Source organism: Giraffa tippelskirchi, chromosome 8 (assembly GCF_054371585.1).
Source record: "Giraffa tippelskirchi isolate mGirTip1 chromosome 8, T2T-mGirTip1v1.2.pri, whole genome shotgun sequence".
In the NCBI taxonomy this organism is placed as follows: domain Eukaryota; kingdom Metazoa; phylum Chordata; class Mammalia; order Artiodactyla; family Giraffidae; genus Giraffa; species Giraffa tippelskirchi.
In genome coordinates this window covers 155839406-155865561 of record NC_137282.1, presented here as the reverse complement: position 1 = coordinate 155865561, position 26156 = coordinate 155839406, and the positions used below count along the sequence as shown (strand labels likewise).

The window sequence follows — 26156 nt, the reverse complement described above, 5'->3', positions numbered from 1 at the left end:
GTGGTTTGCCAGAAAAAGAGGACAACGGGAGAGGGAAGCAGAGCCTGGAGACGGAGAAATATGGGTCCTTCAACGGCTGGCACACGAGCCCTCAGGACACAGATGCCGGGAGAGCCTCAGAAATAGCCTTTGGGTTGCTGCCAGGGGAGCGTTTGCGTCAGGGCGGCAGGGCCGGCTGTGAGCTCTGGAGTTTGCCAGGCCTCAGGCAAAGCCACAAGCAGCGGCAGGTCACTGGGGAGCCGTGCAGGCTCTGCTGACACTGAGCTAGTAGGATTTTCCAGAAACTACCGAGAGCAAGGAGCACCGGGCACATTACATGGGGGTGGTCTGGGCCCAGAGTCGGGGGATAACCTCAGACGAAGTAACAGCGATGATCCTGCACTTTTGTACCAGAAATGCCTGGGGACCAAGAAAGGACCACTCTGAGGAGGAGGGGGGAGGATCTATCTGCTAGTTCAGTTCAATCGCTCAGTTGTGTCTGACTCTACAACCCCATGGACTGCAGCATGCCAGGCTTCCCTGTCCATCACCAACTCCCGGAGCTTGCTCAAACTCATGTCCATCGAGTCGGTGATGCCATCAAACCCTTTCATCCTCTGTCGTCCCCTCCTCCTCCTGCCTTCAATCTTTCCCAGCATCAGGGTCTATCTGCTAAGCAGCATCCAAAATCAGTACTGGTTGGTAGAGACGGGACCAGAGAAGAGGAAGTGCAAACTCCAGCGTCATGTGACCACCTGAGGCTCCCACGGGGTCTCAGGGTTCCACTGGGCTGGACCCTTGGGGAACCTGCAGTGGTCCCTGTAGCCTGCTCTGTTCCAGCCAGACTGCACCCTCTCTCTCCTGATGGCCGAATATTCCATGTCTTTTCTGGGTCTTTTCCTTCCTAGTCACTCAGGTTTCCAGACACATCCTCAGTCTCAGCCAAGGAGAGCTGGCCCTGGGCTCCTGAAGACTATGGCTCCTCCAAAAACAGAAGAAGTACCACAGGAGTGACACACACACACACACACACACACCCATACATACCACCACACCCCTTACAGGTTCCCTCCATAACCATCACCCTGCCTTTCTCTTCTCTTCCTTAGATATAACTCACGTCCGACTCTTTGCGACCCCATGGACTATAGCTAACCAGGCTCCTCTGTCCATGGGATTCTCCAGGCAAGAACACTGGAGTGGGTTGCCAGCCCTCCTCCAGGGGATCTTCCCAGCATGGGGATCGAACCCACATCTCTTAGGTTTCTTGCATTGGCAGGTGGGTTCTTTATCATTAGCGCCTCCTAGGAAGCCCTGGATAAAACTATGTACCCACAAGTACTGGATGGGGAACAAATACCTATTTTTCTCTTGAGACACACTCCTAGAAAGATGGTAACACATGAACCAGAGCAAAGACCCACACATAACAGAAGGGAATTTTCTACCACCATGTGGTGAGAGTACCTCATATTTGTATAGTGCTTTCAAGTTTACAAAACCCTTTCCCACCAAGCGAGGCAATTATTGTGATCCCATGCTCCAAACTCGAAACTTGAACTTGAGGAGTTTAAGCGGTCATTCCAAAGTCACCCACTTACTCAGTAACAGAACTGGAATTCAAACCTCATGATTTAATTCCAAGTAAAATCCTTTCTCTAATAAGGTAATAAAAATAGTTCCCAATTATTGAGCACTTACTCTGTGCTGTGCCCTATCATATGTGCCATCAGTTCAGTTCAGTCCAGTCACTCAGTTGTGTCCGACTCTTTGCGACCCCATGAACCGCAGCACACCAGGCCTCCCTGTCCATCACCAACTCCCAGAGTTTACTCGAACTCATGTCCATTGTGTCAGTGATGCCATCCAACCATCTCATCCTCTGTCGTCTCCTTCTCCTCCCACCTTCAATCTTCCCCAACATCAGGGTCTCAGGTGGCCAAAGTATTGTAGTTTCAGATTCAACATCAGTCCTTCCACACTTAAATTTAGCTAACTCTCATGAAAACCATATAAGACAATGCTATTTAATAATAGCATTTAATAATACCCATTTTAGGAATGAGGAAAACTGAGGCACAAGGAAGTTGCATCATTGCCCAAAGGTCATACACTATACCACAGTATCCTATAGCTACCTACAATTTTCCTATTCCTACTCTCCTGCAAATCACAAACTCGGGCTAGGAAACAAAGTAATCAGCAGATAATGACCCAAATAGGAAGTGTGGGAAAAGATGAGTGGACAGGGGGTGCACAGCCAAAAGTTCAGCCCACAAGCAGTCAGTTGCTACAGGTTTTAGTTACTGACTCTGGGTACACAGTCGACACCAACTTATTTCAAGCCTAAGGGAAAGAAGGTTTACTGACAGTATCAGCCAGGACCTGGCAGGAAACAGATGGCACAATCCAGAGTGTTCAGCTGAAAAGAATGTAATGGAGGGACTATTTACAGAAGGGCAGGCAGGATGAAAGGAAGCAGCGTGTGGCGATGAGGCCCCGGAAACAACAAATGCCGGAAGCGGTCACCACCTCTAGGACTGGTGGGCTGATGATGGAGGGACAGGATCAAAAGAAGGCAGGGAGCGCTGGGGCCGGGAGGGGGCTGCGGCCACCCAGGGGACCACCCGGTCCCTTCCATCTCCTGCTGGTGCCTCCCCTTAGCGGACAACTTGGGAAGCCCCAGGACAGAGGGGCCTCGGTGAGGCTGCCCTGTAGGTGCCCCTGACCACACGGCAGAGGAGGGCAGAAGACGAAGGGGCGGGGGACGCAGGTGCGGAACATCAGCCAGTGACCCAGTCGTCTGGTCCTGACCCCGCCCACTCCCTTATGACCACGCCTACTCGTCTCATCCCGGCCCCGCCCACCCCGGGACTGTTGGCTGCCTCTCTAACCCGGCCAAAAAGTCGCATTAAAGGGAGCATCACCATCTCCTGTGTTTCTTCTCCCGGGGACAGGCCCGCGGGGTTCACTCAGCAGTCTCCCAGCCTCGCTTCCCCTAACAAAGGAGCGTTCTTCCAGGTCTCCCCCACCTTCTCAAGGATGAGGGAAGCAGCATTGAAGAGCTGTTTTTCTTCTCTGCGCCTGTCTCTTAACCCTTGGCGTCTCTCTCACTTTGATTTTTTTAATTTAATTCAAGAGAAAGGAAGCGACAGAGACCAGATCCATTTCCAGACTGGCTGGGTTTACATCGTCGTGGGACAGCAGGCCCCTGGGCCTCTCGGGCGAGGCACACGTGTCTGCTAAGGATTTCTGCTGAGGAAGGAGAGGAGGGAGGAGAAAGCGGGACGGTCCGGAAGCTCAAAGTGTTACCCAGGAGAGAGGAGAGAAGCGACTTTCTCCTGATAACCAGGAAAACAGAGAGAAACAAGCTTCAAGGCAGAACAAAACCTCCAAGGCCTGAATACAAAATACCCGCTTTAGAGGAAGTGCTTGGAGCCAGACCCGAAGGCCCTCCCAGTACCTGACCCAGCCGTTTTGAAGACCTGAGAATCTCAAAGCTTAAGTGACAGCTGCTTTGAAACCTTTGTGTGGTGATGGGAAAGGGCAGGTTGGAAGGGGAGGTTTTGTATTGTATCTCTTTTTTTGGTGATGAAGATGGATTTTATTTAAATTGTGGAAAAGGGCGGTTTCCTTACCCCCTGTTAGATTTTCCCAGGGCACCTGGAAGATCAGAAACCTGATGAGTTTTGACAAGAGCTTCTCTCCCGTGGAGGACGGTTCTATAAAATGGCAGGTCAGGATAAGACCCACTCGGAAACATGCTGGGAGTCCCAAGTACAGGTGTGGCGAAAGGAGGGACGAGGAACTGTAAGTGGCCAGGCCGTGTCTCTTCGTCTTGGTCTTGGGGGTCCTACCCATTTTCCCTTACTGTTTTCACAAAGCATCCATGGTAGCAGCCAGGATGTGGTGGAGGTAGAGGCCAAAAAAGTCCCTGGAAAAATGCCCAATGGTGTCAGAAGTCTGGGCTGCTCCATTTCCAGTATTGCTCTGTTCATGACAGGGCTGTTGGGCTGGTCACGTGGGCCTGAAACCAAGAAGTCATCTTGGACTCCTTTCCCCAACATCCCATATTCCAACAGTCACCAGGTCTGACTGAAAAGTCAAATAAAACATATTTATTGTACACCTATGATGTGCCCAGCACAATCGAGGTAGTGGAGGGAATTACAGGCATAAGGACCTCATTGTTAAGAAGCTTGGCATCTTATCAGGTGAGACAGTGATCAATATATAAACAGTCATTTCAGACTGCGTGTCAAACTGTTTTTGTCTATTGGGTATAAGGAACTGGCTTAATTTCCATTCTGGAGAAGTCTTCAGGAACTTACGATCGGCGGTTCAAAAGTGTCATCAAGGACCTGGGATTTTTCCATCTTTCTTCTCCAGCACCTTGTTTCGCTTTATCCTAAAGCCAGAAGCGAGATGATTGTAGCAGCCTCAGGCATCACATGCAGATTTTACCAAAGCCAGAGGGAGAAGAGCTCTCTCCTGTGACATTCCAAGGAGAGAGAGACCCTTCACTAGAGCCACCACCCCCTAGACTTCCCTCAAATCTCATTAGCTATAATGGGGCCACCAGCCTATTCCAGAACCGAGACTAGCAGAGAGGAATGGAATTAACTTTAGATCAAAAAGGAGGGAGTCTCTGCCCCAAGGGGGTGTGTGGGAGGAAGTATTGGACCAAAATTCGAGTTCTTTTCAGGAAGGAAGAATAGGGGAGCAAATTCTGGGTTGGCAGCCAGCTATGTTGATTACAATATATAAAGAGCATTTCAGAATTAAATGAGGTAACAAGATAGAGGGGTGAGGAAAGGCTGCCTTAGATCTTACCTTATTGCCACTGGCTGGGATTATGGTTGTAGCCTCTTAACTGGACCTCCAGCCACTGACCTTCCCTCTCCTCCGCCTACTCCACGAACCCATTCTTCACGTTGTCCCATTGGATCTGCCTGCAATGCAAATCTTGGGCTTCCCCAGTGGTGGCTCAGCGGTAAAGAATCAGCCTGCAATGCAGGAGATGGAGGAGTCGTGAGTTCCACCCCTGGGTCAGGAAGATCCCCTGGAGGAGGGAATGGCAACCCACTCCACTATTCTTGTCTGGATAGTGGGCAGAGGAGCCTGATGGGCTATGTTCCACAGGGTCAAAAAGAGTCTAAAGCAACTGAGCACGCACGCACAATGGGAATCTGCTTATGTCATTTTATTGGTTAAAATGCTTCTATATCTCCTTATTTCACACCGAATAAAATAACTTTTAGTGTGATAAAAATCATTGAATACTCACCACATGCAAGGCAGTGTTCTAAGCACTTTCTGTTATTTAACTTACCTCTCAGGAAATGCTGTTCTAGCCCCATCGTACAGGTGAGGTAATCAAACAATGGAATGTGTAATACCCTACCACAGACCTAGTGGCTTAAACTACATAATTCATTACCCTCCATTCTAGAGGACAGAAGTTCAAAATCAGTTTTAAAATCAAGACATCAGGAGCAGAGTGTTTTTTCCAGAGATGCTGCTTTTTCTTGCCTCTTCCGCCTTTTAGAGGCTGCCGGTGTTCCTTGCCTCCTGGCCTTATTGCTTGACCTATGTTTCCATCATCACCTTCCCTTCTCTCTTTTCTGATTTCCTTCTCCCCTTCTAAGGACCCTTGTGATTACATTGGGCACCCCTGGATAATCCGGGATAATCTCCCGTCTCAAGATCCTTAACTTAATCACATCTGCAAAGTCCCTTTTGCCGGGTAAGATAACATAGTCACAGGACACGGATATTAAGCAGGCATGTCTTTAGGGAGCCGTGATTCCGCCCACCCCTCTCAAGGTCCTATGTCAAGAAGTAGTGGAACCAAGGTTTGAATTCAGGCTCTGCAACCCCTGGAAGAAGCCATCCCTCCCTCCCAATCTAGTTGTTCCGTGTTTAACCTAGAAGGTCTGTCTTGTATGCCCCAGCCCCTTGTGTGGCTCATTGCCACTTAACCTTGGGACTCAGCTCACAGTGACCTCTGTGGGAAAGGCTTCTTGCCTACTTTTCTACCCCTGGACCCTCAGCTGGACTAGATGTCCCTCTCCTCTGTTTCCACATACCGGAGCTCACTACTAAACTATCACTTGTAACTCTAATGGGAACTGGCTTCTGCGGAGCACAGGGAGCTCAGGCAAACTTGTTGGTTGGTTGATTGGCAATGAACCTGTCTTGAATCTTGCCTCTTCCGCATCCTCCAACTTTCTATTTCTGATTTCTGTAGCCAACAATGATAGAAGGTGAAACTTGTTTTCCTCCTTCTAATTCATATGTGAATTAAAACCAGCACCACCTTAAACTGTCAGACATTTATACCTTTATGCATTATGCTGTAGATCAGCAGCCCTTTGGGAAGTTAACTCATCAATTGCTAATGGCAGAAGGTCAGACAAGGACAAATAGAAAAATACTGACAAATCAACCCAGACCCTTCATCTGAACCATTCTCTTAATTCTTGAAATTCCATAGAACTTTCTCATTTGGCTCATATGCCATCCACCTGTGGTTCAGTTGGTGAAGCGTGTAGGGGGAGGGTGGCCTTGAACAACTCGGTCATGCAGCCGTCTCTAAAAATGGGTTGTTCATGAGAATGAATGAAGAGAAAGATATATGGGTGGGGGTGGCAGTGAGGAGGTGCAGGAATTTGAGGAGGTTCACATCCTGTGCAATAAAAGGAATTATCCATCCACGGAGGTTTTAGAGAAGTTAAGTAGCTGTCCTGAGGATGCAAAGTGATGACCAATCCTGGATTCAAAGCCAGGTTGTCTGTGAATCAGAAGTTGGTTGGTTTTTCTCTGAATTGTGTTAGCATCATATTTGAGGCCCACAGTCACTTGCTTGAAACCTCAAGGGACTAAGTAGCTTTCAATTTAGAAGTTTTGAGATTTTAGAAACTTATATACATTAATACTTCTGTAGCAAAACATAGTAATATTTTCACTAATTGGGTCTAGAAGCCTCAGATCAGCCTTTCATCATCAGGCATGATTGTACCACTAAATTTGGGATTTTCAGAGATTTGGGGGATTTGGGAGTTACAGATAAAGGATTGTAGAGTGGAGCATCAAAGGAAATAAATGTATGTACATAATAATGAACGTTTGTTGAAGAGTGAATATTTGCCACACATTCTACAAAGCTCTGGGCATGCATAGCTCTCACAGAAACCTTGCAAGGTAAGTATTATTACTATCTGCAGGCGCAAAATCAGAGAACAGGCATGGGTGGGCTAAGTAATCTGCCTAAAATCACTTTAGTCCATCCATCCATTAATTCAGTCTCCGTTTTAATTAACAACTTACAGTTAAAGTTTTTGAGAATAACCTTTTCTTATTGAATAGTGAAATATTTCCAGAATGACTGGCTGGACACTGGGCTTTGATCTGAAAGTTCATGGTTTGTAGCTTTAAATTTGTGTTCGCTTTGTATTATCTGTCTTGCTTTAGTAGCAACCAAGTCACACAAAACAGGTAGGTCTCCCTCTTTGAACACAGTTACAGGTCTTGGGAAGTTCAAGAGAAAGCTTGTGGCAGATTCCATATATTCATTTGCTGTTTGTTGGTCATCCGCAAAGTACTGGCACTTTCCCAGAATTAGATCTACTTCCGATAAAGCAGAAGAGTGTGAACTTCTACTAAAGCAGTATTGTCAAATTAAAGTTGGACGATTGAGGAAGGCTTTTCCTTAGTAATGAGGCTCTATGAGTGGATGATGAACTTGGCCATGAACAGTGTGTTCTCCCTTCCACATAACTCAGTTTCCTCTGGAATGATAACCTTTGCCTTCCCTAAAGCAAGCTAATAAAACTCATGGGAGTGGTTTCCTTCTACTGTGCCTAATATTTTTTAGATTAGACTTCCAATATTCTCAAGGATTTATCAGAAGAGCATCACCGTTCTAATAATTCTTGACATAGAAATTCTTGAACTCCACACAACCACTCAGAATTCTGGAAGAACAATGTGTTTGTTTCATCTTTCACTTTTTCCCTTTTAGAACTTGAAACTATTGTGCAAAACAGAAGTAACCCTAGCTACCATGCATTTGTTTTGTGATTAACTGAATTTTATTATTTCGGGAAATTACAAAATTATTTTTCCATAAATGTGTTCTTTAAAAACTTGTTTCAATCTTAAGTGATTTTATTATGCCTAGGAAATGAAAATATCCCAATAATAAGGTCTAGTAGGGGAAAAGATTGTCTATTAAAAAATTCAGTACAGGCAACTTTGAACAAATTTATTCTTAAAAATAATAAGTGCCTTATGCTGGGGTGATTTGCCCTTCAATGTGGTCTGCTATTCAGCACTGTCTTAACAAAGCTCCCCCTGGTGTTTAATAAAGTCCAGTTTTCCCCAGTTCTTTTTGGACTCCAAGTGTTTCTAATTATCTTTAAGAGCTATCCATTGATGCCTTACAGATTATTACCAAAGCTAGAACATTTGGCCAGATTTTGAAAAATGCTGAGTAAATAGTAATTCCTCAACAGATGCTTGTTGAATGGACTGGGATAATCTTTCCAAGCTCACAAGATAAACCAGACAACCAAAGCAAAAATGCAGCGGTTCTAAGCTTTCATCTCCTGGTTACGTGACCTTGGTCAAATTGCATCACTTCTTTATTCAACAAAATTCATTGATTGTTAATCCATGCACGGTACCATCGCTCTGCCCTTCTCGGTGCAGGGACACAATAATGGGGAGCAAGTGTGGTTCTTTCCTTCACAGACTATTTTAAATAGAGAGTCTCAGCTTCCTTTGTAACAGAATAACCCAGGGGAAATGCAAATTACCAGACCCCCCCACCCTGGACCTATTGGGGGTTAGAAGGGCAAGAAGGGGAGCTAGGGAGGTGATAGCTAAAGAGTACAAGATTTCTATCTGAGGTTATGAAAGTCTAAAACTGACTCACAAAGAAAACAAGCTAATGATTGCCAAAGAGGAAGGAGGGAGGGATAAATTAGTAGAATTTTGGGATTCACATATACACACTGCTATATATAAAAATAGATAACAAACAAGGACCTACTCTATAGCACAGGGAATTATACTCAATATTTTGTTATAATCTATAAGGAAAAAGAACCGGAAAAAGACAAATATATATTTATATTTATTTTTATTATATATATTTATATTTATAAATACATATTTCTTTTACAGATTCTTTTCCCTTATAGTGAAAGAGAAAGTCATTCAGTCATGTCTGACTCTTTGTGACCCCATGGACTCTAGTCCATGGAATTCTCCAGGCCAGAATACTGGAATGGGTAGCCTTTCCCTTCTGCAGGGGATCTCCTACACTGCAGGCAGACTCTTTACCAACTGAGCCATCAGGGAAGATCTTTTTCCCTTATAGGTTATAACCTGTAACCTATAGGTAATAGGTTATAACATTTTCCCTTATAAGTTGTATGTATTTCAGGTATATATATAACTGAATCACTGTACTATATATCTGAAACTAACACAATACTGTAAATCAACTATAGTTCAGTAAAAAGGAAATGTTATCAGGATCTTAGGGGCTCCTTTGGCTCCATTATGATCACATTCTCATACTTTCCCAGAAGTGTCACTATTCTGACTTTTATGAAAATAATTTTTGTTGTTTATTCTTTTATTTCGTATTTTGTAATTGTCATGCAGTAAAATGGATGCTTTCACCTTTAAAAAATAATTAATTAAATAAATGAAATTGACTGTGGTAGTAGTTGCACTTATCTGTGACTATACTAAAAACTGATGAACTGTGTGTGTTAAATGGGTGAAATGTATGATGTGTGAATTATATCTCAAAGCTGCTTTAAAAGAAAAAAATGCACACATACTGTATAAGCAGATCTTTGAAAGATGGAGGATGGTTAACCAGGCAGAAAGTGGGAGCACAGAGAGAGAGAAAAGGGGAGAAAGGAAGAGTGTTCCAGGCAAATGGGACTATAAGAATGAAGTCCTGAACACGAGGCATCTAAGAAAATAGAAGAATTTCCATAAGTAGTCTCTTTGAGGGAGAGGAGGGCCAGGCCACAGAGAGCTTTGTTCTCCCTGCTTTGTTCACTCCAGGCCAGGGGCTCCCAAAGTACATTCCCTGGTTTGCAATCAGTCCGAAGCAACCTGATAAGAGCATCACCTGAGAGCTGATTAGAGATGCAGATTCCTCACCCTAGCCTGGGATGCCCCACACCAGACCTACTAAATCAGAACCCTGGGACCCAGCTATCTGGGTATTAACAAGCCCTCCAGCTGATGGCCCTGAAGTTTGATTACCTCTTCTCTTGAATTCTTACAAATCCAGCTTCCCTGCCACAGAAGCCAGTGTTTTTTAACAGTATAAATGTAGTTATGGCACCCCTTTGCTTGAAACCCTCCAACCTTCCCCCGTGTGCTGGCTTAGTAGGCAGGGGGCTGACCCGGTTAGATGTATACTTTTGAAGGCCCCTCTGGCAACCCGCGGAGAAGGCAATGGCACCCCACTCCAGTACTCTTGCCTGGAAAATCCCATGGATGGAGGAGCCTGGTGGGCTGCAGTCCATGGGGTTGCTAAGAGCCGGACACGACTGAGAGACTTCACTTTCACTTTTCACTTTCTTGCATTGGAGAAGGAAATGGCAACCCACTCCAGTATGCTTGCCTGGAGAATCCCAGGGACGGCGGAGCCTGGTGGGCTGCCATCTATGGGGTCGCACAGAGTCAGACACGACTGAAGTGACTTAGCAGCAGCAGCAGCAGCAGCAGCTGGCAACCCGCTTCAGTATTCTTGCCTGGCAAATCCCATGGACAGCGGTGCCTAGCAGGCTACAGTCCACAAGGTTGCAAAAGAGTAGGACCCAACTTAGTGACTGAATAACAAACAATAATTGGCTGCTCCGTGGAGAACAGATTAGAAAGAGTAAGAATGAACATCGGGTGACAGACAAGGAGGCTACTACAGTAATCTAGGTAAACACGATGGGGAGCTGGATTTTCCCAGCAGCCTTAAGGAACGAAAAAGCACATCTACTTGAGCGAGGCGTAAATAGAATCAACATAATTGGATTTTTGTTTCCAGGTGGCTTCCTGAATCTTTTTTATTTTTCATTTTTAAATTGTGGTATAATATATATAACATGGGCTTCCCAGGTGGCTCAGGGGTAAATAACTTGCTTGCTAATTCGGGAGACGTAAGAGATGCCAGTTCAATTCCTGGGCCGGGAAGGTCCCCTGGAGGAGGGCACGGCAACCCACTCCAGTATTCTTGCCTGGAGAATCCCATGGACAGAGGAGCCTGACGGGCTGCAGTTCATGGGGTCGCAAAGAGTCGGACATGACTGAAACGACTTAGCACGCACGCATGCATACATAACATAAAATTTACCACTAACCATTTTAAGTGGGTAGTTCTGTGGCATTAAGTACATTCACATTGTTGTCAAATCATCGCTGCTGTCCATCTCCAGAACTTTATCATCACCAGACAGGAACTCCACATCCACGGAACAAGTTCCCGCTGCCCCCTTCCTCAGCTCCTGACAACCTCTATTCGCCTTTCTGTCTCTATGAATTTCTCTGATCTGGATAACTCCTATCAGTGGATTCAGGCAAGTATTTGTCATTTGCGTTTCTGGTTTATTTCACTTAGCATAACATATTCAAGGTTCATCCAACCTGTAGCATGTGCCAGAATTTCCTAATTAGGGATGAATAATACTCCATGATATGTTTACACCACCATGCTGTTTATCCATTCCTCTGTGGGTGAACACTTGACTTGCTTCTATCTTTCAGATATTGTGAATGGTGCTCCAATGAACATTGGTATAATAATATCTATTTGGGTCCCTTCTTTCCATTTTTTGGGGTATCTACCCAGAAGCGGAATTGCTGGGTCCTGTGATTATTCTGTGTTTAACTCTTTGAAGACCAGCAAACTCGTTTTCCATGGTGGCTGCACCAGTTCACATTCCCATTAGCACTGTATGAATGCTCTTAATATCGCCACACCACACTAAGATTTGCTATTTTGCAATTTTGCTTTTTGATAATAGTCACTGTAATGGGTGTAATGTCTCATTGTCATTTTGATTTGTGTTTTCCTAATGGCTAGTGAGGTTGAGCATCTTTTCATTGCTCATTGGCCATTTCTGTATCTTCTTTAGGGACTTTTTGAGTCCTTTACCTACTTTTATTTTTTTGGAGATTTTTTGATGTGGACCATTTTTTAAAAATCCTTATTGAATTTGTTACAACACTGCTTCTGTTTTATGTTTTGGTTTTTTGGTTCCGAGGCAGGTGGGATCTCAGCCCCTGACCAGGCGCTGAACCCGAACTCCCTGTATTGGAAAGGTCCTGGACCGCCAAGGAATTCCCTCTTTGCCCGTTTTTTAACTGAGTTGTTTGCAAGCTTTTTTCGTTTACTTTTGCTTTTGTGTTGTGAACGTTATTTATACACATTATTCTGACATCCATCCCTTATCAGATACATGATTTGCAAATATTTCCTCCCGTTCTGTGGGTGGTCTTTTCCTTCTCTTGATAGCATCCTTTGATGCACAATTGCACTCTGAGTGCCAGCGGTACCTCAGGACCTAGGGAAGCACTAGGAATTTAGCAGGAAGAAGACATAGAATGAGGGGAGAGGGTGGTGGATAAAGGCACTGAGAAAGTCACCCATTAAGACCCTAGCCTGCTTCCCAGGGCTGAAATCTCGAAGCATAATCCTACTTGGCATGTCAGAAGCAGAGTATCATCTTTGTCTTTCTATTAATTCTGTAACATCTTCCAATTTCCCCAAAGCAAAAAGATGCCTTGGGTTACATGAAGCCCAGATTTTTGTTAGTTTTTGAGAAGGCAAATAAAGATCCCATTTGGGCTTGACAGAATACGTGAGGCCCCAGAGAGACCTGCACAGCTGTTGGACCCTGGAGCTTAGATCTCGTTAGCTTCAAAGTCAGTCCACCTCTGGGCTTCTGAGCCACTTGGGAACTTTTCTGAGGACAAAATCAAGGCTGCTCACCAGCATTGCTCAGAGGAGCTATAGAAGAGGAGGGATTGGTTTGGAAGGAAGGTGGGAGCGGGTCTTCCCTGATCAACTGGGTCTTCTCCCTGAAGGGGGCCAACCCCACTCTTTGTGATCACAGACTGAATGGTTAAGCCCTCCAGGTTACAAGAATAAAAAGCTGAGACAGGTAGCGGGCAATGCTCATTACACTGCCATTTTTTTCTGGTTCTAAGAGGAGGAATTTGTCCATGAACAGTCTTCTCCCATCACCCATTCATCCTCAGGGGTGGAGCAGTCACTCATCAGATCGGTGACTCTAGAAGTCATCCCTTTGCCTTTTTCTTTGGGAAACTGAGTTCCTGCAGAAAGCACTCTCCTTTTAAGATACGATTCAAAGTCAAGCTCTACATCTCCAAGTGATGCTTCACTGCTGAGGAAAAATGTGCAACTGAGGAAAATTTAATTAACCACACCAGAAGAAAGACTGGATTACCTTTCTGTTCTTGCTACACAAAATATTAGAAAACATTGTTGTGAGGAGATAACAAAGAGTAGGCAGCAAATATATGTATATGTAGATATATATATATATATATATATATGTATATATAGATAGATAGATAGTGAAGTCGCTCAGTTGTGTCTGACTCTTTGCGACCCCGTGGACTGTAGCCCACCAGGCTCCTCCATCCATGGGATTTTCCAAGCAAGAGTACTGGAGTGGGTTGCCATTGTCTTCTCCAGGAGATCTTCCCCACCCAGGGTTTGAACCCGGGTCTCCAGCATTGTAGGCAGATGCTTTACCATCCGAGCCACCAGGGAAGTCTGATATATATATATATATATATAGGATAGAATCAAGCAATTAATTAAAAATAATGTTAATGTTGCTTTCTGGATTTGTGATATTCGAGGTACCTGTAAGCTTTTAAAAATTGTAATTTTTTATGATTTCTTTTCTCATTCTAAATAGGTATATGCTTTCACGTATAATTTCATATTCACAATTTTGTTCTTTTTTTTAAGAGTCACATATAAGTATCAAAAAACCTAGATTTTGAATCTAGAATCTCATAAAATCCAGACTCATTTCCTGTTCCCCTCTCCAATTAACTCCAAGATTCTGCAAAGCTAAAAACTCCTTTCCCTAGTCTATTTCCCATCCCAAGTCATCAGTCAGGTCATTCAGTGTCATCTATTAGAGGCTCCATCATGAGCTCAAATGCTATCATAATGATAAAAACATGTCAGTAAGACATTCCTTCTATCATAATGTCCACTATGGATCTGAAGTCTGAAGGTTAAAATCTCAAAGAAGTTGAAGTCTAAAATTTTTAAATTCAAGTTCAAAGGAATTAATCAAGTATTTTTGCCCTTTCAAGTTAAGCCTGAAATTCAAATTCGTTAGGTTAATTTTAAAATAAATGACAGTCTTTCCCCAGTTTCTTCTACTTGGTTCCAACTGGAGGGAATCTTGGTGCCTTGGGTAGATGGACAGACTACCCAAGGAATGGTATGGTATTCTATAAAGAAAGTAGGGATGTCTTTAATGTTACTTCTTGAAAAGAAAGAGTGGAACTCTCCCCTACCCCCTAGGATAGTAAACAGAGTGCTGTGGTAATTAATTTCTATTCCCTTCTCAGGCACTCAGATTGATCAAGTAATCAGTTCCCTGATGAAAACTCCAAGTCTCAAGACTATGCCTCTAGTTGCTGGTATCTTCAAGGCAGTGGTTTTCAACTGGGAGTGATTTTTGTTCCCTAGGAATGCCAGCCTGGAGTGATTATGTTCCTACAGGATATCCGGAACGTCATCCATCACGGCACTTTTCAGAAGCGTTCCCAAGAGACAAGACTGTGGGTGGCCCTGGCCCCACACCTAGTCATTGGCAAAGCAAAAATAAACACACAAAAAAATCCAAGCAAAACTGTGGTCCTTAGGGCAGTTATCCAGGCAAAAATTGTGTTTAAGAAACCATCGTGTTGATGTTGCCAATGACATTGACAGCTGAGTGTTGAAAGAGGGCAGAGAAAGTTTTGTTGTCAACCTGATCAGGGTAGAGAACCAGTTAACCCCAAGAATCTATGAGTTGTCTGCTTATGTTTCTTTGGGAGCCTATTTCTACTGAGAAATTAATTTTGCAAGAAAGTAGGGAGGTCTTTCATGCTACTTCTTGAAAGAGTGGAATTCTCCCCATCCCCTGACGTAGTAAACAGAGTGCCGTGGTAATTAATTTCTGTTTCCTTCTCAGGCACTCAGATTGATCGAGTAATCAGTTCCCTGATGAAAACCCCAAGCCTCAAGACTATGCCTCCAGTTGCTGGTATCGTCAAGGCAGTGGTTTTCAACTGGGAGTGATTTTTGTTCCCCAGGTAGGGTTGCCAGATTTAGTGAATAAATTTACAGGGTGCCCAGTCAAATGTGAACTTCAGGATAAACAACAAATAATTAGTCAGTATAAGTCAGTTCCAAATACTGCATTATTTATCTGAAATTCACATTTCACTGGTAATTCTATATTTTATCTGGTAACCTGGTGGCACCCAAGGGATGGTGCTGGCAACGTCTGGAGACATTTTTGGTTGTGACAACTCCTGGGATGGGTAGAGGCCAGGGATGCTATTAAACATCCTACAGTGCCCGGGAATGTCTCCCACCACAAAGAATTATCTGGTCCAAGAAGTCAGTGGTGTCAAGGCTGCTCTAAGGGAAAGCCTTTTCCTTTCAGCTTCCCCAGAAAATAAAGCTCAAGACTCCTGCCTGACTTTCTGTACCCGGAGTGGGAGCACAGTCATTTATTTTTAACATCTCAGCATGACCCATTACCCACGTTCGCAGCAGAGACTCAAGCATTCTTTCCTCTTAGTTTTCTTCTACAGCTCACAAACAGACCAAGGACACGCCAGCCAAGATAAGACAGCATTTATGTTCAGTTCAGGGGTATGAGGGCCTGGCTGTGCCTTGAGCGTCTTTTTGGGCAAGTCCCAGTTCAGAGCCAGCCTCACAAAGCAGCCCGGAGGAGCTGGGGTTGGGTATGCAGGGGGCCCTCATCCATCTCATTCAGGCCAGACTTGTACCTTCCTGCCTGGGAGCCATGCAGCTGCACATCTCATGAAGAGACTCTTTCTTTGCGAGGCCCAGGGATGGGGGTGGGAGGGAGCCGGCAGCAGAAGGTGGGGATGGTGTGATGCGGCTGTTAATCAAACAGCTTTTAAAAGAGCAGGAGAGGAAGGAAGCACACGGGTGGGGGAGGTTCTGGATGTTTTCTGGTTATGAGATGTGTATAAACTCATGGGAGGTTATCTGAGGATATTTATCCCAAGCCCTATTCACAGTTGTCCCTGAAATGAATCCCAGAGCATTAGCATTCAGGGGTCATCGCTCCTTCTGCAACAACCAGCCCCCATTCCCTTCCCTCCCCAGGGACCCGTGTGTCACACGTGTTGGTGTATGTACAAAAGAATGAACATGCACACTCAGCCATCCAAATTACAGACTTCCATGTCGCTAGGGGAGAAACTGCTTGTAGGTTCTTTTCCTTTCTTTGATTAACTTTTAACCTAAGGAATAGAAAAAACTTTTTTTTTTTTTTTTTAGCCACTAATTGCTGACTCAAGAAGAGAGAACAGGGTTTTTTGAGAATTTAAAAATAAAACTCTATTTGGGTATTCATTAAGTCAAGCAAGATGAATCAGGCTTTTGGTTGTATAAAAACTTGGCTCTTTACGGGAAATCTGTCTTTGCAGTTCTCTGATTGCTGGAGAAAAGAATGCAAGACACGAAACATAAGAAGAGGGGCCGGGTAGACAGTTTTCTAAGCACCCGGTTAGGCTCAGATGTGGCCTAGCATGGACTCTACAACAAACGGGGAGACTGAGGAGTCGGGCTGGGTGGGAGGCGATGGCAACCCGGTGTTCTCACTGCCTTTCATGCGGTTTTGGTCCAGTAAAGCCAAATGTAATGTCTGTAAATTCTCTCCACATTTTAGCGACTTACTGTATTTCTTTCTGGAAAGTATTACAAACAAAATTATTTACTTAATTGAAGTATAGTTGATTTACAATATTGCATTAGCTTTAGGTGTCCAGCAAAAGAGATTCAGTTATATATGGTATACACATATGTATTTTAGAATATTTTTCATTATACGTTATAATAAGATGTTGAATTTTATATACGGTAGTTTGTGTCTGTTAATCCTATGCTCCCAATTTATCCCACCCCCTGTCCCTTTCCCCTTTGGTAACCAGAAGTTTGTTTTCTATATCTGTGAGTCTGTTTCTGTTTTGTATATAGATTTATTTGTATTATTTTTAGATTCCACATACAAGTGATAATGTATAATATTTGTCTTTGTCTGATTTACTTCACCTAGTATAATATTCTCTAGGTCCATCCATGTTGCTGCAAATGGCAATATTACATTCTTTTTATGACTGAGTAATACTCCATTAAACCAAATTATTAGTTTAAAAAAACTGGCTTTTTCATCCATTATAAAAGTAGTAGTGATATCCAAGGGGAGAAACTCCAAAATACAAAAAAAGTAAAAAGGAGAGAAAATAATAGTTGAATCATATTTGACCCATAATTGAATACTTACAGAGATGACCCTTGCTTTTGACCTATTTCTTTCCAAGTTTCACTCTAAGCTTAGATTTTGGCTTAAAATCTTGTGATGATGACTCTTTAAATCCAAGGTTATATCTTGTGTTCAAAAAATAGAAACTATAATTTACAGAGCATTTACTATTTGCTAGTCACTTGGCTAAGAACTTTATGTACATAATTCCACTTAATGGTCAAAAACCTGATAAAGAAGATAACTGTTGTTACTTACTCTTTTATGGACGAGAAACTGAGCCTGTTACTCACCACATAATATGCAGCCGAACAAGGTATATCCAACTTTTTCCACTTAACATTGAGCATGATCTTTTCCATATTAAAATTCTACTTAAAATTTCTTTTTCATTGTTGTTCAGTATTATGAGTTGCTATATCCCAATTTACGAAACATTCACCTACCATTGGACATTTGGGTTTATGTCCAGTTTCTTGTGGTTATGGGTAATGTTGAACTTCTTTTATCCGTGACTATGGATAAGGCAATGAATATCTTTGAGCAAAGCTATTTTTGGATTTAGATGCTTTTAAGGATAGACTTCCAAAAATGGAAATAGAACTACCAAAAATGTTTTGAAAGGAGCTCTTGCCTATACGAGTCACCTTGACGTCCAAATGGGCTACTTAATTTTTCATCAGCAATGGAAATTGTTATTGAAAAAATAGTTGATTTTTTATAGTACATTGTACATTTTATAGTTGACTTATAGTACATTATTTATATTGGATTTGCTTTATAAGGAATCAGGTCAAAAAATTTTTTTCATTCATTTGTTGGCCAGATATAAACCTTTTTAATGAATTTTTAATCCAAATATCTATTGGGGTTGTAATGTTTTTCTAACCAATTGCAATGAACAATTAGACAGCAAATATTTTGTCATTGGTCATAGTCTCAGTATTGTCCTCAGATTGCTATTTCCTTTAATATTTGAATATCTTTTTCATAACACTTGAAAATGTTTATTTAAACCTCTGGGTGTTTTCCATTGTAACATCCTTCATGTAAAGTTTAGCTACTCACTTCTCTTTTCTCCAAGTAACCTGTTTTTAACATTTCTGAGAGGTTGCTCGGTAGTATTTATGAAAATGAAGTTTCAAAATAACACAGAAAGAAAAACAACATCATCCTATCTCAACCCCAACCCTACTTGGACAATTGATTGCTGTAAACTTCGCATCTCAAAACAGCCAGAACTGATTCGTGCAAGCCAGCCCCAGGTATGCTTTGGGCTTTGCCATCCCCCTGGCAAGCCAGCCTGGATTTAATGGACGCTCATTATGTGATGTCAAAAAGTCTCCATTACAGCTACTTTGGAACTCTTCTTCTTCCACGCAGATCAGTTTCCTTTGTTCCATCCTCAGTGGAGACAGAACAAGTGGGACATTGTTCCCCAGGCAAGGATTCCTCGTGGGTAGCACCAGTTCAGTTGTGCGGTGGGGTCTTGATAAATATTTCTGGGTTGAAGTTGATATTTAACATCATGAATCAGAACTATTCTCAGGCTTCCTTTCTCCAAGTTAAATGAGCTAATAACTTTTTTATTTTAACCCCTTATATCATTTTGGCATCTCTTCCTTCTGGGAGTTCCCGACCCTCTTGAAGCATACTCTCCAAGCTGATACAGAAAAGTCTGTGTCCTTGGGTCACCCCTGCCCCACAGCTCTTAGGGGTGGGCTGAGACCCACTAGCACTTTCACTGGTAGTTTGGTTCACCCAGCGATGTGGTGTAGACGGTCCTTAAGCACATTTTCCTCCCTGTCACAGTTGCAGGCTGAGTCAAAGATGTAAGGCCAGAAGGAACAGGGCTGCCTGGGGACAGACCTGAGCCCTCAGATCCAAGAATGCCAGGCATAAACAATCACTAACTGTGGCTCACAGTTCAGTTCAGTTCAGTCGCTCAGTTGTGTCCGACTCTTTGTGACCCCATGAACCACAGTACGCCAGGCCTCCCTGTCCATCACCAACTCCAGGAGTTTATCCAAACTCATGTCCATCAAGTCGGTGATGCCATCCAACCATCTCATCCTCTGTCGTCCCCTTCTCCTCCTGCCCTCAATCTTTCCCAGCACCAGGGTCTTTTCCAATGAATCAGCTCTCTGTGTCAGGTGGCTGAAGTACTGGAGTTTCAGCTTCAACATCAGTCCTTCCAATGAATACTCAGGACTGATCTCCTTTGGGATGGACTGGTTGGATCTCCTTGCAGTCCAAGGGACTCTCAAGAGTGTTCTCCAAACCACAGTTCAAAAGCATCAATTTTTCTGTGCTCAGCTTTCTTTATAGTACAACTCTCACATCCATACATGACTACTGGAAAAACCATAGCTTTGACTAGATGGACCTTTGTTGGCAAAGTAATGTCTCTGCTTTTTAATATGCTGTCTGCTGCTGCTGCTAAGTAGCTTCAGTCGTGTCCAACTCTGTGCAACCCCATAGATGGCAGCCCACCAGGCTCCACCGTCCCTGGGATTCTCCAGCGGAGAATACTGGAGTGGGTTGCCATTTCCTTCTCCAATGCATGAAAGTGAAAAGTGAAAGTGAAGTAGCTCAGTCATGTCCGACTCCTAGCGACCCCATGGACTGCAGCCTACAAAGCTCCTCTGTCCATGGGATTTTCCAGGCAAGAGTACTGGAATGGCTTCCCATTGCCTTCTCTGATATTCTGTCTAGGTTGGCCATAACTTTCCTTCCAAGGAGTAAGTGTCTTTTAATTTCATAGCTGCAGTCACCATCTGAAATGATTTTGGAGCCCCCCAAAATAAAGTCTGCCACAGTTTCCACTGTGTCCCCATGTATTTGCTGTGAAGTGATGGGACTGGATGCCATGATCCTTGTTTTCTGAATGTTGAGCTTTAAGCCAACTTTTTCACTCTCATCTTTCACTTTTATCAAGAAGCTCTTTGGTTCTTCTTCACTTTCTGCCATATGGGTGGTGTCATCTGCATATCTGAGGTTATTGATATTTCTCCCGGCAATCTTGATTCCAGCTTGTGCTTCCTCCAGCCCAGCATTTCTCATGATGTACTCTGCATATAAGTTAAATAAGCAGGGTGACAATATACAGCCTTGACGTACTCCTTTTCCTATTTGGAACCAGTCTGTTGTTCCATGTCCAGTTCTAACTGTTGCTTCCTGACCTGCATATAGATTTCTCAAGAAGCAGGTCAAGTGGCCTGGTATTCCCATCTCTTTCAGAATTTTCCACAGTTTGTGGTGATCCACACAGTCAAAGGTTTTGGCACAGTCATTAAAGCAGAAGTAGATGTTTTTCTGAAACCCTCTTTTGCTTTTTTGATGATCCAGCGGATGTTGGCAATTTGATGTTTGGTTCCTCTGCCTTTTCTAAATCCAGCTTGAACATCTGGAAGTTCACGGTTCACGTATTGCTGAAGCCCGGCTTGGAGAATTTTGAGCATGACTCTACTAGCGTGTGAGATGAGTGCAATTGTGCGGTAGTTTGAGCATTCTCTGGCATTGCCTTTCTTTGGGACTGTAATGAAAACTGACCTTTTCCAGTCCTGTGGCCACTGCTGAGTTTTGCAAATTTGCTGGCATATTGAGTGCAGCACTCTCACAGCATCATTTTTTAGGATGTGAAAGAGCTCAACTGAAATTCCATCACCTCCACTAGCTTTGTTCATAGTGATGTTTCCTAAGGCCCACTTGACTTCACATTCCAGGATGTCTGGCTCACAAGCTGGCATTAAATTGAATTTTAGCCAGTTTCAACAATAACAGATTGTCATAAGCAGTGAAAATATTTGTCATGGATGCAAGATGATATAGTAAAGAGTGTCCTAATGACTCTATGTAACTCTCAAAATGATTAAAATATATTCTGAGACTGACATGCATTCCCCGTCCTTAAAATATCCTCAAGAAAAAAAATCATACTAATAAAAGTGATCATGTCATAAGCTTTGTTTCTGTGTCACTTTATATTTGAGTAGTCAGATGGGCTTCCCTGGTGGCTCAAATGGTAAAGAACCCACCAGCAATGCGGGAGACCTGGGTTTGATCACTGCATTGGGAAGATCCCCTGGAGGAAGGCATGGTAACCCACTCCAATATTCTTGCCTGGAGAATCCCCACGGACAGAGGAGCTTGGCTACAGTTCTTGCAGTCACAAAGAGTCAGACACGACTGAGCAATGAAGCACAGCACAGCACAGTCAAATGGTGGAGGTTATCACTACTGTTTTGCAATAAAAGAGCTACAGATTGGAAAAGAGAGGGGTCTTGATTGACATCCATTGTTTTACTTCAAAACGGATGGTATGTGGTTTGAATTTTAAATCATCAGAAGTTTCTCGTTCCAATGTTTGAAAACCTTGTTGTTGTTTAGTCGCTAAGTCATGTCCAACTCTTCGTGACCCCATGGACTGTAGCCTGCCAGGCTCCTCTGTCCATGGAATTTCCCCGGCAAGAATACTGGAGTGGGTTGGCGTTTCCTTCTCTAAGGGATCTTCCAGACCCAGGGATCCAACCCACATCTCCAACATTGGCAAGCAGATTCTTTACCACTGAGCCACCTGGGAAGCCCAAACGAGCTTAGAAGCTATGCAGATATCTTGCTCACAGGTGAAAGGGATCCCTAACAAAAGCCAAAAAGAGATTGGTGCCTTCACTCTGGGATTACGGCTGCTTATGGACAGAACAGTAAGATCCTAGTTTTTAAAAGGTTTCAAAGTGGAATCAGGAAAAAGATATGAATATTTTCACCAGAAGATGGTCACAAGAAAACAGGAGAAAGCATGCAATCAGAATTAATTAAAATTCTAACCTTTATTTTAAAAGTCTTGGAGTCCTAAAACATTACTAGTTATACATTTCTAAGTTTACTAATGACTCTTGTCAAAGTTTACTCATATTTTGTGATAGTAATGGGCTCTGAAGATAGGCCAAAATTAATACTAGTAATAATATTGTAACTACTATTATCACCAGCTTTCTGTGTACAAAGTGCCCTGCCAAATTCTTTATGTGTTATTTAATTTTATGAAACATGTATTATTATTCCTACTTTACAGATGAAAAAACCAAGGCTCAGAGAAATTAAGTAACTTAACCAAGACCACATAGCCAATATGTCTGATTCCAAAGCTTAGACTTTTAACCTCTCATCAGAGCTGTTTGAAGCCTGGATGAACCACGACCTGCACTGCCTTAACTAAGTTCCTTAAACATTCTGAGCCTTATTATCCTCATATATAAAATGGATTTCTGTTATTTTTGTCTGCCCAGCATCTAATTCTCCTTTGATTTCTGGTAGCTTCTTCATTTTCTCCTGGTGGTCATCCTCTTCTATTCTTACTTAGCACATGTGACTCAGACAGGCTGATCCACCTCCCTGGGCCACAGGAGGACATGTGACCCGAGTCTGCCCAGTTACCCTCTTCCAGCCTCCTGGTCCCCATGATTCACTCACCAGACTCCGTTTCCACCTGCTCTGGATGAAATAGCCACATACTTGCTTTCTCTAGAAAAACTGCTTCATGCTGCTTCACAAATAACTCACAGTGACGAGCTGAGAAAATCCATAGGTACCCACGAGGACAGAACGAACTGAGAAAATCCATAGGTACCTGCGAGGACAGAATGCAAGAGTGAACAGAGAAGTTAGTTTAGGCAGAAGCTTTTTCTACTGAGACTGAAGAATAAATCCATGTTCTTAGATCCTCTCATTAAATCACAATTGCTTGATTATAGGGATTGCTGGAAAGTCAAGGAAACTGAGTTTGAATTCGCTTCTAGAGCTTTCCTTCGGCCTCTCAGAGGAATGTAAGAAGGGAAATTGGAAGACAGGCACTCCTCTGATGCTGAAACCCAGAAGAAGCAACTATCGATTTTGCCTGACAACGCCTGAGGATTCCTTTTAGTGCTTTTAACCTTCCCTTGCTGAAAAGTCCTACAAAAAAGTACAGTATTCTTGCCAAATATATTTTAAATTGACCCTCCTAGTAAGAAAAAATAAATAGAATATCACCTAATCATAGCCTTTAAGAAATGACTACTACAAAAAGCTAAAATTCCTTCTTTTATTGTCAATTTTAGTGACCTTGGATCTAAATCACCTCTTCCATCAATCCCTCAGAAGGTCATTTTTAGAACATGACTGTGAATATATAAAAACACAGGGAGAGACATCACAAGTGACAGTCTTAGTGTCTGTGGTCAAGGCGCTGAACAGGATTGATTTAGAAGTCCGATCACAGCAAAGTAACTGACTCTTCCCTGGCTGATACTCCCCTAAGCAAGCTTTGAAACAAACCAGCTCAGCACTTAATTCATCTCTCCTTTGACTGTTAGAGTGGCCTGGGTTAAGTGTAGCCTTCTTCTGATAAGTGAGATAGTGTTGGATTCTTTTTCTATTAAATTACACAGTCCCAGGTTTGACAGTGCCTCACACCCCTTGACCTTGGGCCAGGCACTTAATCTCTACATCCAGGTGGCTGCTCTTAAAATGGAAGATGTTAACACTGACCTGAAGATTCAGGAAGGAATAACTTGTGAATGATTGGAGAGCACTTAGGACGTATAAAACACTATAAAAATCCCTCCCGCGATAATCGACGGATAGCATAAGCGAAGCACGACAGCCAGTTGCTAGAGTGGAAATGAACCACTTAGGTGCCATTTTGGTGTTCTGTGACATTTAAACAAAAGAAGATAGCCCTCTTCCACCACAAGGTTTTCACCAAAGAAAAATTACATCAAAGTAGTGGACACTTGTAAACTTTGCTTCTACTTATTTCCCCGTGGCTGTTCTGTAATGATCTGGTGTGACCCGAAGTTTCTTTCTGTGCCACACAGTCTGGAGTCTCCTCATTGCCTCTGTTTTTTTTTTTGACCAAGAAGGTAGAAAGCAAAGCTTTTATTCTTAAACATGTCAGAGCAGAAAATGCTAACAGGTTGGGAGCAAACAAGGGTCTGTCTAGAAACTAGTGGAGCATGTGGAAGAAGAGATGGGCAGACAAGTGAATATCTTGTCAAGCATCTTAGTGTTTTGATGTGTAGTAAACACTTGTGAAGTAAATTTGGAGACTTCCCTGTACTGGAATGTGAAGCATCTCTAGACCAAAAGAGGCCTTTAAGACAACACTTGAAAGAGATGGTACCTCCTGTCACAGCGGACGTGTCATTCTTTTTGGCCGTTCAGAGTCTGTTTCCCATTCCAATGCTGGGGGAATCCTCCTGCCTTAGGGGTTTTGGTGGGAGGTAGAGTTTGCCTTTGCTCTAGAAGGCGAGAATGCAAAGCTACTCGGCTTCCCAAAGGACAACTACAGGACGGAGGCCTGGCAGGCAGAGGCACCTACACCAGACTTTGAAAACTGAAGAAGTGATACAAAGAACAAATCAGAAGGCCAAGTAGCAATGTGGAGGGGTCTCAGAAGAGAGATGTCCTCAAGCACAGACCTTCTCCACTCAACTCTCTCCTCCCCCTACTAAACAAGTGTGAACAGCCTTCCATTCGGCAGTAAACACTCATAAGTGTGGAGAATTCAGACATCTAATTGAGGATGGATGGAGGGATGAAAGGAGAGCTATTTCTTAAGGTAAAGGTGGAAAGGAAAAGAGACAATGGGGAAATTCTCTTTGCATGAGTGTGGTCACTCTTTCAATTTCTTTACAAAGATAAAAGTTAGTGCACCCACCAAAACATCAACAATACATTGGATGTTTTAAACATGAAAAGAAAGGACGAGACTCTCGAGTGTTAAGAATACAGGTGTGAGTTCCTCCACAGCCCACCATACAGTCCTGAAAGACTGTCCTCATTGCTCCAGACTGTCTAATGCAGCCTTGGCCTCACTACCTTGTGTTCCCTACCGCAGAGCCTGCCGACACCTTCAACCCCATTTCCTGTCCACCACCACTCAGTTCAGCTGCTCCTGTCAATGTTACTCCTTCAGCCTGGGCTGTGTGCTTGGTTGCTGTAATATACGCAGTCATATTCTGTGCAGACGCACTGACCAGCTGCAGGGGGGGAAAGCCGCAAGCTGCAGTGCTGTGTGCATGGATCCCTCTTAGGGCAGGATCACACTTGGTGTTAGCTACCCGCTCAGGACTCATACTGGAACCCAAAGAACCTGAGGGGCTGTGCAGAGAGGGCCTTGGTCTCTTACCTTCCTCCAAGAAGGACCCCATACGTTCAGGGGTGGGAGTGGCCATGTGGCGATGATGTTACCTTGACATGGTCTCATGGAAACAGGTTGGAGCTGGGAAATAGAATAGAACCAGGGGGCTGGTCTTTTGCACAATTTCTGGATCGTGTTGTGTCTCTTGCAGTTTTGTGATCTTGATTCTTATTTTCTTCTTATTCTCCCTTAGAAAGTTTTAGCCTTCTCCTAGTGTGTCAAAATCAATCAATCAATGAAAGACATCAAGCCTAGGGGTTTATGTCCAAGTTTATATTTGTATCAGAGACTTAAAGAGGACAGTCCACCCCGAGGGGCAGCATGACAGCCAGCAAAGCGAGTGGCCCCAAGAGGATGGGAAAAGTCAGGGTGGGGGGAGACTGTCTTTTCAGAGGTAAAGCTTGGCCTGT

General features: G+C 43.4%; 1 protein-coding gene across 11 annotated transcripts in view; it reads right to left on the bottom strand.

The window, feature by feature from the left end:
• Positions 1-4075: 4075 nt before the first annotated feature.
• The window catches only part of LOC145518259 (uncharacterized), a 25730-nt gene continuing 3649 nt past the window's right edge, over positions 4076-26156 (bottom strand). For 2 of the 11 annotated variants that reach the window (XR_014062787.1, XR_014062786.1), the window contains exons 3-6: positions 25735-25956; positions 23037-23193; positions 4813-4985; positions 4076-4387 (exon numbers count right to left, since the gene is read on the bottom strand). Coding sequence is in view for 3 of the 11 variants with exons in the window: in XM_081522232.1 (XP_081378358.1) it covers positions 23112-23193; positions 25425-25585; positions 25735-25812 (321 nt within the window). In the remaining 8 variants the exon portion in view is untranslated. Of the gene's footprint in view, positions 4388-4812; positions 4986-15742; positions 16990-23036; positions 23194-25424; positions 25586-25734; positions 25957-26156 lie in introns of those variants that run through there. The other 9 variants (XR_014062788.1, XR_014062790.1, XR_014062791.1 and 6 more) reach the window with 7 other exon arrangements.